Here is a 13563-nt window from a genome sequence, read left to right on the forward strand (position 1 = left end):
ACCCCAGTCCGAACCTGCACAGGAGCCCTTTATTGTGTCTTTTCTGGTTAACGCCCCTCTTGCCTTCATGCCCTCTCCTCCACCCCTCCCATGCGGTGCCCACCGTGCCAGACGTTGTAATTCAACCCCCGGCTGCCAGTCCTAGGGTTCTGTCTCTTTTCTCAATTACCCCAGGAACAAATCAATTATTTGGAGGTCCTCATGGTTTCTAGTAGCCAGGGCAATGCAGCTCTGGCTCATATTACCCACTAACTCATCATCCTTCCATTACACGCTTCACAGCCAGCCACATTTGCTTCTGATCCGCAGTGACACCCCCCCACTCCTTTTTTTTTTTTTTTTTTAACTGCAGTCCAATAGCGCTGACATGGTTAGGAATCGGAAGTAATGGCTATTGCGGCCAACTCCCTGAGTAGCGGAAGCTTAGGGCAGAGACGGGGAAGCCTAGAACGTGCCTCTCTCCTTAGCAACATCGTCCCCTCCAGAGGCCCTGCTGGCCAAGGGGCAGCGGCCAAAACCACGCATCCCGGGGCTCCTACCCCTTGGCTCCTGCCGCCGCGGCTGCTGCTATGGAAACGCCAGGCGTACACACCGGACTGAAATTAAACACTCATCCGGGACCGGGACCGGAGCCGGTGTCAGCCTGCTGCCTCGGTCGCCATAGCAACATACGGAGGGGAAGGCAGCGAACAGCGCGCGCTGCGCAGGATACTCACTCCATCGCGGGGCTCCGGGCGGCCGGGCGCGCTGCTGCGGGGCTCTACGGCGCTGCTCGCCTCTGCCGGAGCCGGGCGCTCTGCTCGCGCGGCGCGCGAGGTGGAGCCGGGAGCGTCTCCCCTCCCCGCCCGAACCCCCTCCTCCCCTTGAGGGTTGAAAGTGAAAGCTCAGGCTCTCTCAGCTCCCAGCCTGCGAATAAAACGGGAAGCAATTGGATAATGTTGTTCGCTGGGCACTAGACAAGCCACTCCACTTAAGTGTTTGGGGAGGGAGCGCGCTGGCAGCTGCGCGCCGGGCGATGTGGCCACCAGCGCGCAGGGCCCCGGCGCCCGAGGCGCCAGGTGCGCTGGCGGCTCCCCTGGGACGGGCTGCGCGGCCCTGAGACGCCGGGGACCGGTGGGAGGGGGAGGTGCGCGGCTGCGGCGGGTGGCACAGCCCACAGGGCGCAGGAAAACGATTGAGTCATTGGCAAGGTTGCAGCTCGGAAGTTCCAAGAGGAAGAAGCATCTGGCCTCTGCAAATAGCAAGTACTGCCCCCAACAGGCTGGGCACAGGTTCGGAAACGCAGCTGAGCCAGCTAAGTGGGCATCCATCTGAGTTTCCCAAGGTAAACTCCAGCTGCGCTGCGGCGCGTTAATGCGGTGTTCCATCACTTTGGCTACCCCACGCCCTTCTTATCACTCCACGTTCTGAGTATTCCCGCCTGCCAGAAAGATACTGCCCAGCGTTACTTTCCCTAATTGGTTCTTTGAAAACAAGACATACTGAATATGGTTTCCCAAATTACCACGGCCCCACCCCCACGGTTATAAGCCTTCCTGGGACATATATTCCCTCCCTACACCCCTTCTGAGAATCCTCTACTCCTAACGGTTTCCCGAGTGGGAACCTGGCTCCCCATCCAGGGGCCCTGCACCTACTGCAGTGACGAGTAGATGAGACAAGCTTCAGGCTTTCATTGTGTCTTACTGCCCGGCCCCTCTGTGAGTAGGTATCTGCTACGTGCTGCGGATGCAACCCTAAGCATAGTCATCACGGTCCCTGTCTTGGTGGAGCTCACAGGCTAATGCAGAAGGACAAAGCACAGAGCAAGAAAAAAATAAACATCATCACAGGCTGACGATATTGCTATAAAAATTAAGTAGTAAAATGCTGTGATGAATGTTTTTAAATTAATTTGTGATGATTACACAACTCTTGAATTTACTATAAAGCATTAAATTGTACATTCTGGGTAAATATAATATAATTATATTTTATTATAGCAGTTAAAAAAATACTCTGATGGAGAATCAAAGGGAAGTGGACCAGCTAAGGAAAGGTGTTCAGGAAAGCCCCCCTGAAGGGACTGGCCTGAGAGGGGGAATGGCTAAGACATGCAAGCCACAGGGGAAAGGGCATTCCAACCAGCCATCAGCTTCTCTGGTGGCTCTAGATGGGGAAGAGCTCTACACACTCAAGGGACTGAAAGGAAACCAGCGCAAAGCATTCTGGGTAGATTCACTCCCTTCCTTTCCCTCTGGAAAGTGAGCCACTAAGTCAAACCCAGTGAAGATACACAGAGATATTTTGTGGAAAGAGATTATAGATCTTCTCCAGGTTTCCATTCAGAGAATCCAGTGTGAATTTGGAGATCAGAGAACTCTCCCTCAGCCCATGTCCCTCTGCAGCTACCATCCTATCTTTACTCTTCCCCTTAATAGTCAAGCCTCTTTAAAGGATTGCCCATACTCACCATCTCTACACCCTTACCTCCTATTTACTCCCTGTAGCATATATAATTAAGTTCAGCTGTGAGTAATCAAGAGGCTTAACCAGGAAACAGGTTTGTCTTTCTACCTCTTGTAAGTTCAGAGTCCTGGACCTGTTTAGCAGCTCTCAAAGAGCTAAGAGACCCAGACTCCTCCAAAATGTTGCTCTTTTATTTGTAGTGTCCCTTCCTAAAGTCATTTCATGATCCAAGTTAGCTGCTTAGGCTCCAGCCACCGTGTCTGCATCCCAACCAGCACAAAGGTGGAAAAAGCAAAGCAGAAGAGGCAAAGGAAGCATACCAGCTGCCTTTTAAGGAAGGCTCCCAGAAGCTGCCTCAGGACACTTTCACTTACATCTCTTTGGCCAGAATTAATTCACATGACCATATTCAGTTTCCAGGGAGCCTGGGCAAAGCAGTCTTCAGTCCACATAGTCAGAAGCATAGCATAGCCAAAAGTCAGGGGCTCCATTCCCATGAAAGAAGGGGAAATGGATACTGGGGGACAGCCAGCAATATTTGTCATACTCCTTGATCCTTAGCATTCTAGCTTCTGCCTCCCACGTACCACTGACCCTGCTCCCCATAGAGTCACCAATGCTGAATGCAATGGGCATCTCTCAGTCCTCTTCCTGTGTGACTTATGACCAGCATTTGACATTTTGACCACTCCTTTTTGTATTTTTTACTTTAAGTTGGGCTTACTGAGGCAGAAGTTACATACAGTAGAATTCATCCTTTCCAGGTGTACAGGTCTGTGAGTTCAGATACATTATACAGTCGTGTAACCACCACCGTAGTCACAATACAGAACATTACCATCACCCCAAGCAGTTCCTTTGAGTCTCCTGATAGCAATCCCCTCCTCTCATCTCCAGCCCCTGGCAACCACTGACTTGATTTTTGTCCCCATGGTGTTGCTTTTTCCAGAATGTCATATAAATAGAATCAAACTGTATGTAGCCTTTTGTGTTTGGCTTCTCTCACTTTGCAAACACTTTTGAGAGTCCTCCATATTGTTGTGTGTATAGGCAGTTCCTTTTCATTGCTGAATTGTATTCCACTGTACAGAGGCACAATTTATTTATCCATTCACCAGTTGATGTATATTTACATTGTTTCCACTTTGTGTCAAATACTAACAGAACTGCTATATACATTTGTGTACAGGTCTTTGTGTGAACATATGTTTTCATTTCTTTTGGGTCAATACTAGGGTCACTCCTGTTTTGAAGCACTTCTTCTATGACACCACACTGCCTCGACTCTAGCTACCCCTTATCTGCTACATGTCTCTTAAATGTCGGTGTTCTGCTGGGTCTGTCCTCAACTCGCTGCACTTCTCACTGTGCCTACCCTCCCTGTGCAATTTCATCTACTGCTGTGGCTTTATTTACCCACTGACATGGTGCTCACTTCCAAAACTAAATCTCTAGTCCACATCACTCTCAAATTTCAAAACTGAATATCCAAAGGCCACTGTAACATCTTCACAAACACCTCAAACCTAATATGTCCGAAATTCACTCATCATTTTCACCTGTAAATCTCCTCCTAATACCCTGCCTACCTATCCTAACAACAGAGAGGGAAGTGTCCTCACAGAAACCTGGGCATTGTCTTTGATTCTTAACTGTCCTGACTTGCCGTACCCCGTCAGCCAGCAAGATTGATCCAGGCTACCTCCTGAATAGCCACAGAGCCATTCATTTCTCCCTATCCTCATGCTGTGGATAAAAAAGCCTCCCACCTGGCTTCCTGGCCTCCTGGCCTCCAGTCACATCTTGTTCCAACCCATTCAACTGAACAGCCAGAGCAATCTTCCAAGAACACAAATCTAATCATATAATCCCCTTGCCTAAAACCTTTCAATGGGCATCTCTTAACTTTAAGATAAAGGTTAAATTGAATTGTAGGTGCATCTAAGTTCTTTGAAGTTAGTAGATTGACTATTACAATTTTAAAATGCACTAGAAAAACAAGATTTAATATATTTTATAGGGCTGGCTTAGACTTTGTTAAGAGTTACAAATACATCATTTGCTATGTTTAATTTTAGGGAAAAAATAACAGGCTTTAGAGTCAAACAGACTGATTAAAGTTCCAGCTTGGTCATTCACTAGCTTTGTGATTTTGAACCTATTACTTAACTTTAGTCTCAGGTTTCTTTACCTATAAAATGAGGACAATAATACTTATCTTTAAAGGTTAGTTTGAAAGTTAGATTCAATATGTATACATTGCCTAGCACAGTGCCTGGTACTTCGTAGATTCTCAGTAAACAGTAGCTAAGTTATCTCATCATCATCATCATTACACTGTAACTTTCCTCTGAAATCGCCAATATTTTAACAGCCATCTTTACGTATCTTCATAGTATTCCTTTGAAGAGGTGAAACCAATACAGATACAGGTACTTAGATGATCAATTTGTTTATTCTCATTGATTAAATGAGAATGTTACACTAGATAATATATTTATTTATTCATTAGAAATTTTACATATATATGCATATATATATATAATATATATAGTACAGCTTCAAAGTAGCAGGGTATGGCTAGGTGGATCCATTGATACACATTCTCTAAGAGTTTATTCATTTAAGCTCAGCTCACCAGGTACTGTCAACACACCAAATACATATTAACGGACTTGGAAGTCAATTAACTTAACAGAACCAAAGTCTTCAGCCTCCTGGTCTAAAAACAGAATGACCAGCTCTGAGACAGTATCTACCAGGATTTTTATATAGGTATAATTCATAAACTTTAGAACAGGAATTTTTGAACTGGGGATCATGGTGGGCTTTAGAAATCTGCCTGAGATTATAGGCAGAATTATGAGTTGGGGAGTGTGTGAGGGAGAGAGAGTAGGGTGTCCATAACCTACACTGGGACCTCAGTGTTTCCTAATTCAAAACAAACTCTTAATATGACTACTTTAGATATAATTCTGAGCATATTTGGTTAAATGGTTTTCTGGTTTACTAGAAATAAAAACACACAATTAGAAGGTTGGAGAGAAACAGGAAAAAGTGTTACTTCAGGCAAAGTAACTTTTTACTTCAGCTAAAAGTGAGGAAGAAAAGTGTGAAAATGGGCACAAGACAACAAAAAAAAAATAACAAAAATGTCAGTTTGGAATCCTTCAGTGTAGGACAAGCAACCCTACACACCACAGTAGCTCCTGAGACCATCATAGGATAATCATATTCAGCGATTTGTGTTAAAGACTAAATGGAATTTCAAATTTTTCCATGTATATTAGGTTGTTAATTTTATACCTCGCCTAGGCTGAAATTTTAGTTACTTGGAAAGTATACTCAGTGCTCATGTTCACTTTCCTTCCTTGTCAATGTCGGATAAATGGAGATATTATTATCATTTTAAGTCTATCTGGGGAGGAAGAAAATAAAAATAAGCACAGTCACTTTGTCAAGTTCTAGGTACCATTCCAATACATTCACAAACCCAAAGCAAACCATGAGATTAATAATTAAAATATAAAAACATCAGTCTTTTAATTTGCTTGGCATTACTGGATTTCAACTGTACTCCTAGAAGTAGTATGTCCTGTGGAGCTTTACGTACTTTTTACATTTTATAACAAGGATCATTCTACCCTTTTACTTTCATGTCAATAATGTTACTATTAGAGAGATGTAGGAAAGAAAGCTATCTCTCACAGAAGCTGGGTATTTGTTCATCTGGAGCTGCTCATGTGTGTGAGGCGGGTATAATTAAACAGTTTACAGAGCTGCATTGATCTGCAGACCCCCCCCCACTTGGTTTACAGAGCTGGAATTAACATCATGGACTCACTATTAGCCTTCATGTCTCACTCTTCTTCCACCATTAATAAGTTCTCTCTGAAAATATGGCACTTCAAATAGCTTCTTGTGATTCTACTGATGCTGGGTAAAATTAGCCCACAGATCGGGACAGGAAGGATGGCACGCAAAGAGCTCTTTTCTTTGGTTAAACATGGGCAAAGGTAATCTCTCTTTTTCATAGTCTTCTATTGATTTCTCTCTATATTTATGAGTCTGCTCCGACAAGACACCGATAGCATTGACTTCTGAGTCATGGATGATTCTTGCAATCACAGTCTATTGATGATGGGAGGGATTTGGGGGTTACCTAGTCCAACAGCCAACACAAACTTCTATGACTGACCTGGGATCATCTTCCTTGTTGAAACACATTTACTGTTTTCTTTTAGCTCAAAAAACTGAAAAGACCTATTTGTTTTTTGTTTTTAGAATCCTCTCATCCACCCACAAGATGACGTATGTGTTCAGAACAGCCCATGATTATGCGTGTACAGATGTAGCGAGAAAACTTATTGCACCACTGCCAAGTCTGACCTATGATGGAAGATGAACAATGACCTCTCAGAGATAACCCAGTGCCACCATGGACTCATCAAGGGGACTTTGCCAAGGGAAAACTGCCCCTTAACCACACATGGGAGAGAAACCAATCCAATGTCACCCAGACACACTGCACACTGCTTAAGCTGAGAGCCAGAAGAGCTAGATGAGGTTCGATTGCTATAAGGCTATTAATACTAAATTTAGTATAATCTTATCAGCTCTCCTTTGCTGAATAAAGCTGGAGAAGCTAATTGGTTACTTGGTGGTATCTTTAAAGGTAGGCTTACGTATATCATCATCAAATACTTTCATCTCCTGATACAAACATTAAATGTCAACATTAAAAGTAGCACTACCTAAGATGGACCTCAAGTGTTTTTGGAATATGCTTTGAGGAGGATCATTAGAAAGATGGAAACCATCCCTCTCTTCTGAGAGCTGGAAACCTGGATTTATCTTTGAAGTAGAATGTTCTTTTGCTCTAGGAAAAATGTGAGGAGAACATTTACTGATGCAAATGCAATCAAGTACCCATTAGACTGTAAGTCCTATGGGGATAGGGATTTATTTTTCCATTTTGTTCACTCATATGTCCCCTAGAACAGTGCCTATAGCACATAGTAGGCTCTTAATAACTATTTGTTGAATTAAAATAATGAGAAAATTCCTCTTAAGCAAGACCTCAAGAAGTTGTACTTTCTTGCATGTATCTCTTGTCAGATCCAAGTCTTTACAGTTGACGGTTCCCAAAGAAATGCATCTTTCTCTAAGTATGCATTGACTGCCCTATGCCTGTATAGTATTGTTTGTTTGTGTATATATGTTGCCATCTGAGGAATCAGAGACATGACTCACACACACACACACACACACACACACACACACACACACACACATGATAGGCAGAAAAGTGTGCAGATCTGTCTTCTCTTCCTTTGATGCTGGAGAAGTTTTGTAAAGGAACTAGATAATGCTCTAGGCGGTACAACTTGGTCTAGATTTCGATGATTCCCCTATGATATCAATACTCAATAAACCTAGACTTTGGGAATATGTGTGGGACCACACATTATGTTTAGTATCTTTCAGGGGTCCACAGGACAAAATTCCATCCCTGTAAGTAGGGCAGGGTTTCCAGTGAAGGAAGGAGGTAGTCCCACTCTCAGTCACCCTGGGAATGGGTCAGCCTTAGGATGGGAAATCTGACCTGCAGAGAGCAGTGTTAACAAGGGTTAGGGGAAAGATACTGTGGTAGGATCTGGGACTACCATGATGCATGAGACATGGTGTCTGCCCCTTAAAGAGCTCACGGTTTCATGGAGGAAAGGCATATGTATAATCAAAATTGAAATACAATGTTTTAAGTGTGATTACAAAGGTGAGGCGTAGTAGAGAAATCGGAAAATCTTGCTGGAGAAGTTGATGCTTGGGCTATGTCTTTAAGGATAAATAACATTTAACCAGAAGTGTGCATGTGTGCACAAGTTTGTGCGTATCTTGGTGTGTCTGTGTGTCCAAAGAGGTAGGGAAAAGTAGTGAGAAGGTGTTCCAGAAAGAGGGACCAGCAAAATCAAAGACAAAGAAACAGGAATCAGCAGGGTGATGTCTACATATTTCTGGCATTTGCTGGAGTAGGAGGCAAAGAGAAGGACCACAGTATCACTCCACTCCAGAGGCCCCATTTACATACAACGCGGTATAATGGTGCCCCCTGGAGTTGTGGTCCTGAAGGAGGTGGTTAAAAGTTGAGGCTGGAGAAGGTCACTAGAGGACTTTGCCTGCAGTAGCTTAACTAAGGGACAGGATGACGTTGGCAAACACAACGTCCCTTCTTACCTCCAAATCACAAGCAGAGCACTGTAACTGGAGACACTCAGGGTCTCTTAGTTTAGGATAGACAGCTAGTTAGAAGCCTGCTGCCACAGTTCACACAAGAGATGATAAGGTCTTAAATTAGGGCAGCCATAGTTGGCATGGAAAGGAAAGAGAGTCAAGAAATACGCCAGGACACAGAATGTGTGGGTAAGAGAAAGGCACCAAGCCTCATTCTCACGGCTCGAATGACTCACTGAAAGATAAGACCAACTGAGACAGAGCATTCAAGAGCAGCCTAGAGGTGCCACCAGGGGATTCTGACCTCAACAAACGAGCGGCTGATCCTCATTTCCCTCTGGGCTGGGACCACCGTGTACTTTGTTGTGTGACCTATGAAACACATTAAGCTGCTCCCAGGAGAGCTATGCAGAGAGGTCAGGAGAGAAGTAATATCTGAGGAACCAATGGAATTTAATTCTCTGCCAATCTGGATTGCTGTGAAAGTACAGTATCAGAAGACTCAGGGGAAAAATAAGTGATACAACCAATTATTCAAACGTTGTATTTTTGGTTATATGTTAATCTAAAGAACTAGGTAAGATACTCCCAATAAGAAATCATTTGATTTTCAGGGAGCAAACTTTCCATCATTAGAAAGACCAGTAAGTTAGTCCAGGCATCCTCCTAGCTACCAGTCGCCATTTGTCCCCTGTTAAATCTGCATTCGCAGATAGTTTTTAAATGTTCTCCTTTGAACCAAGTGAACTGCACCAACCTTTCCCTCCCATCACCTTTGTCAGTTACACTCACTGACACGCCTCAAACCTCTGTAGGCCGGTATCATCCTCATATCATGTGAATGTCTTATGCAAACCCTTTCATCATAGTTTCTTGACCTCCTCAAACCCAACAAATTTACTTCCACTCCACTCAAGGCAGCTACACCCAGATTTCACATTGAAAAGCCAAACACGAACGTAGCCTATTTTTAAAGAAAAGGTAAGTAACAGTCTTGTTTTACTTTCTCGGATTTCCAGAATCCACATTCTTCCATATCCACTTTTTTCCCCTCTACTCCTACAAACATACTGCACCATGAAAATAGCAGGGGGTACTGCTGGGTTGAGATCCAAACCTCAGGAAAGAGAAAGTGCAGTGGCACCTCCACGCTCTTCTGGCTGTCTCTCTCCCAGCCACGCTGGAGGTGTGAGCAGTCCCTGGGGGCACAGATTTGGTGAGCAGAAGCTGAGGAAAAGTATGGGACCAGAGCAGTTTCTCTTCTTGCTTCCCAGACCTACTATTCTTGGTCCTGGACCTCTCAGACTGTTTAGGAAAAATGGAAGTACACCCTGGCCTCTTTCTAATGAGTGAGAGAGAATGCTTCCACTTACATCTCCAATGTTTGCCCAATAAGTATGACACCAATGAAATGCCGACCTGGGCAGTGAACCTGAGTCAGTGAGAAGGTCCAAGTCTGGGTCAGGCTAAGATTTGTGGCCTGCAGGGAGTCAGTGTCTCAGTTAACCATTTGAAATAGGGTAATCTTTTTTTTTTTTACAGCCCTCTCCACTCCTTTTCTATCTTCTGTGCCATCTTATCTAAGATGCTAGCCAAGGATAGTTTCAGGTGAGTTTTTCAACTCAGCTCACAAAAGAGTAGGCATGTATTTTAAATGAGTAAAGAGGGCCGGGTAGAGAGACAATAGGGAACCGTGGGGACCATACTCCACCTGGAAGTGGTACCCTCTACTCAGCCCCAGCCAACTACCACCATGTAGGAATATAGGTCTGGTGTGTCTAGATCTTCTCAATTTTCTCAAGGGAAACAAACAAACACAAAATCTTTATTTTTGTATAAAATCTCCCCCAAGAAAGTGGTGAATGACTACTAAAAATTTTTAAATAATCCTATGGCTCAGAGGGCCATATTTGGCCCTTTCCAACCCCTGGTTTAAGGGATCAGCTGCGATGAGTTTGAATTTCACAAACCACATGGATATTTCACAGTTTCCCTGTAGAGTCACACACTTGGCTACATGGCTATCTAGGAATCAATGGGCAGCAGGGGAGGCCTCTGGACTTCTGTGAAAGATGTTGGTTGTTATGAAGGAGGAGAGGTCAGGGCATACACAAGTTTTCTTGAGGGAGTTATGGGTTTCAGGACAAGTCAGAACAAGCCACTTAATGCAGATAAGTGACAGGAGGGGAGTAAGAATACTTCTTACCAAACTTAGAGGTGGCAGCAGTCCTTGAATGTCCCACCCACCCCCATCCTCCACTCCTTGCACGGAGATGACTGGCTCGAAGCCCACTCTCTTTGGACTGTATGTACCTCCGACGTACAAGACGGCAGCCAGAAGCCCATATGTCCCAAGTGTCAGACCCTCTGCCTAGGGTGGCATTTCTGCCTCCCAAGTTGTCCTTGAGGCCTCTTTGACTTACTCCCCGTTCTCCAGGCTCCCTGCCTTGACTCATGGTTCCAGTTAACGTTACAGATAACTCTTCCCCTGGCATTCTCTTTAACTTGACCTACAGCCCTCTGTGCCAGCATCTTAAGCAACTTATAAAGAAGAACTTGAGCTAAGTGTGTTTGTCTCCAACAACACAAATAACTTCCTCCCTTTTAATCTTCCATATTCATAAGCATCATTTCCACAGCTCTCCAACACCAAAACACTAGAAAGTGTTTAAGTTAAAACAAAAATAGTGACCAGGGGAGAGGCTGGATCTGAAAAGTGAAATTGATCTCAAGAACCTCAGAACCTCTCCCAGCCTCACAATCCTCCCACAGAGATTCCTATTTCCATGGAGGGCACTTAAGGACAAAAAATATTTTAAAGTTCCTTTCCTCATCAAATGAATCTCTGATGCTCGGATTTCAGACACTGTGACTGGTCTTGGGAAAAATATTTGGGTGCCGGGTAGTCTTTCAAATAATACTGATTTTTGAATGAATATTAAAGTTCCAGTATAAAGGAACAGGTGGACCAGATCAAATACAACATTGTGCAAATCACAGGATTCTCCCATCCAAATAAAATGCTAACAACCAATGCTTTTTAGAATACTTCTGGGCTTGGACTTCCTGTGCTACAAAGCAAAAATGTTCTAGAATATGTCTTGCTTCTGTGCCATGTGTCTTTCAATTTCCTTATGAAAACGAAAGAGGCCTGTGCCCCCATCAGCCCCGCAGGAGCCAGGTCAAGCACCAAACCAAGTGCAGACTGCCAATCTTAAGAGGGGTGAGGGGAGGACACAGACTCGGGGGCAATCTGAGGTCAGAACCAGCAAACTTGAGGAGTGGCAAGGTGAGGATACCAAGAAACCCAAGAAAAAATGCGTAATCTTATGAGTGGCTGGATCTGAGTACAAGGAAGTAGACATGGTTAGATGGAGGGACAAGCAAGTCTCAGGGGTCCTCCTGTAAGCATTTCACATGGTGAGACCACAGGAGGAGTTTTCAGGTGTGGACTGTGTTCCTATTATTAGAGTTAAGTGTAAAGAGTAAGCGCTTCTGGGGCTTCCCTGGCGGCGCAGTGGTTAGGAGTCCGCCTGCCAATGCAGGGGACACAGGTTCAAGCCCTGGTCCGGGAAGATCCCACATGCCGCGGAGCAACTAAGCCCGTGCGCCACAACTACTGAGCCTGCGTTCTAGAGCCCATGAGCCACAACTACTGAGCCCGCGTGCCACAACTACTGAGCCCGTGTGCCACAACTACTGAAGGCCGTGCACCTAGAGCCTGTGCTCCGCAATGAGAGAAGCCACCGCAATGAGAAGCCTGCGCACCACAACGAAGAGTAGCCCCTGCTCGCTGCAACTACAGAAAAGCCCACGCGCAGCAACGAAGACCCAAAGCAGCCAAAAATAAATAAATAAATAAATAAATTTTAAAAATTAAAAAAAAAAAAGAGTAAGCGCTTCTGAAAATTTGGACAGTTTTGGTTTTAACACACCCATAGCCCATTCTGCCTTGCCAGAATCCTGGAGCCCATAGGGACAATGGTTACTTGTTGGCATATCACATATTTGGGGCATTTTCTTTAGTTTTGACTTTAATCTTAATAACTAAGGTTTTCTTCAGTTGTTGAAGGGCCTCTAATAAGTCATCAGCTTTTTTTCTTTTATTTTGACACCATATCAAAATCTCAACCGATAAAGAAGATGTGGTATATATTGATACATACAATGGAATATTAGCCGCAAAAAAAGAAAGAAATCTTGCCATTTGCAGCAACATGGATGGACTTAGAGAATATCATTCCAAGGGAAGTAAGTCAGAGGAGAAAGACAAATATTATACGATATAACTTATATGTGGAATCTAAAAAAAAAATACAAATGAATCTACTTACAAAACAGAAAGAGACACACAGACATAGAAAACAAACTTATGGTTACCAAAGGGGAAAGGTACGAGGGATAAATTAGGAGTATAGGATTAACAGATATACACCACTATGTATAAAATAGAGAAGCAACAAGGATTTACTATATAGCACAAGGAACAATATTCAATATCTTGTAATAACCTACTATGGAAAATAATCTGAAAATATTTATATATGTATAAATATATATATAACTGAATCACTTTGCTGTACACTTGAAACTAACACAATATTGTAAATCAACTATACTTCAAAAAAAATCTCAACCAACCCTGAAGACATATCCACTATTGGCAGAGATGTTAATTCTCGAGCCTCTAATAGGTGGCTATCTGAATAGAATGAGTTACAGGTAACTATATATATAATAAAATATTTTAAAATTATAGTATTGATATATCAGAACAAGGTACACAAGGTTGTGTTCAATATATGAGGCTTTATCAAGTAATACCATATTAGGATTACCATCAGGGTTGAATACAAGGCAGGTCAAAAATGAAGATGGTGGCAC

The 13563-nt window shown here is 43.6% G+C and overlaps 1 protein-coding gene and 1 long non-coding RNA gene across 3 annotated transcripts in view; one reads left to right on the forward strand and one right to left on the reverse strand.

The window, feature by feature from the left end:
- Positions 1 to 13563, reverse strand: part of PALM2AKAP2 (PALM2 and AKAP2 fusion) — a 503536-nt gene that overhangs the window by 480810 nt on the left and 9163 nt on the right. The window contains exon 1 of one of the 2 annotated variants that reach the window (XM_082469107.1): positions 717 to 855. The exons of the other annotated variant lie outside the window; for it this stretch is intronic. Within the exon in view, the coding sequence (XP_082325233.1) occupies positions 717 to 721 (5 nt within the window). The 5' untranslated portion in view covers positions 722 to 855. Of the gene's footprint in view, positions 1 to 716; positions 856 to 13563 lie in introns of those variants that run through there. 2 annotated transcript variants of the gene reach the window in all.
- Positions 947 to 12534, forward strand: LOC309664202. The gene is made up of 2 exons (XR_014265675.1): positions 947 to 1324; positions 6733 to 12534. It is a non-coding gene; the product is annotated as an uncharacterized lncRNA (long non-coding RNA).

The sequence above is a fragment of the Balaenoptera physalus genome, assembly GCF_965194825.1.
Source record: "Balaenoptera physalus genome assembly, chromosome: 7".
NCBI classification, from domain to species: domain Eukaryota; kingdom Metazoa; phylum Chordata; class Mammalia; order Artiodactyla; family Balaenopteridae; genus Balaenoptera; species Balaenoptera physalus.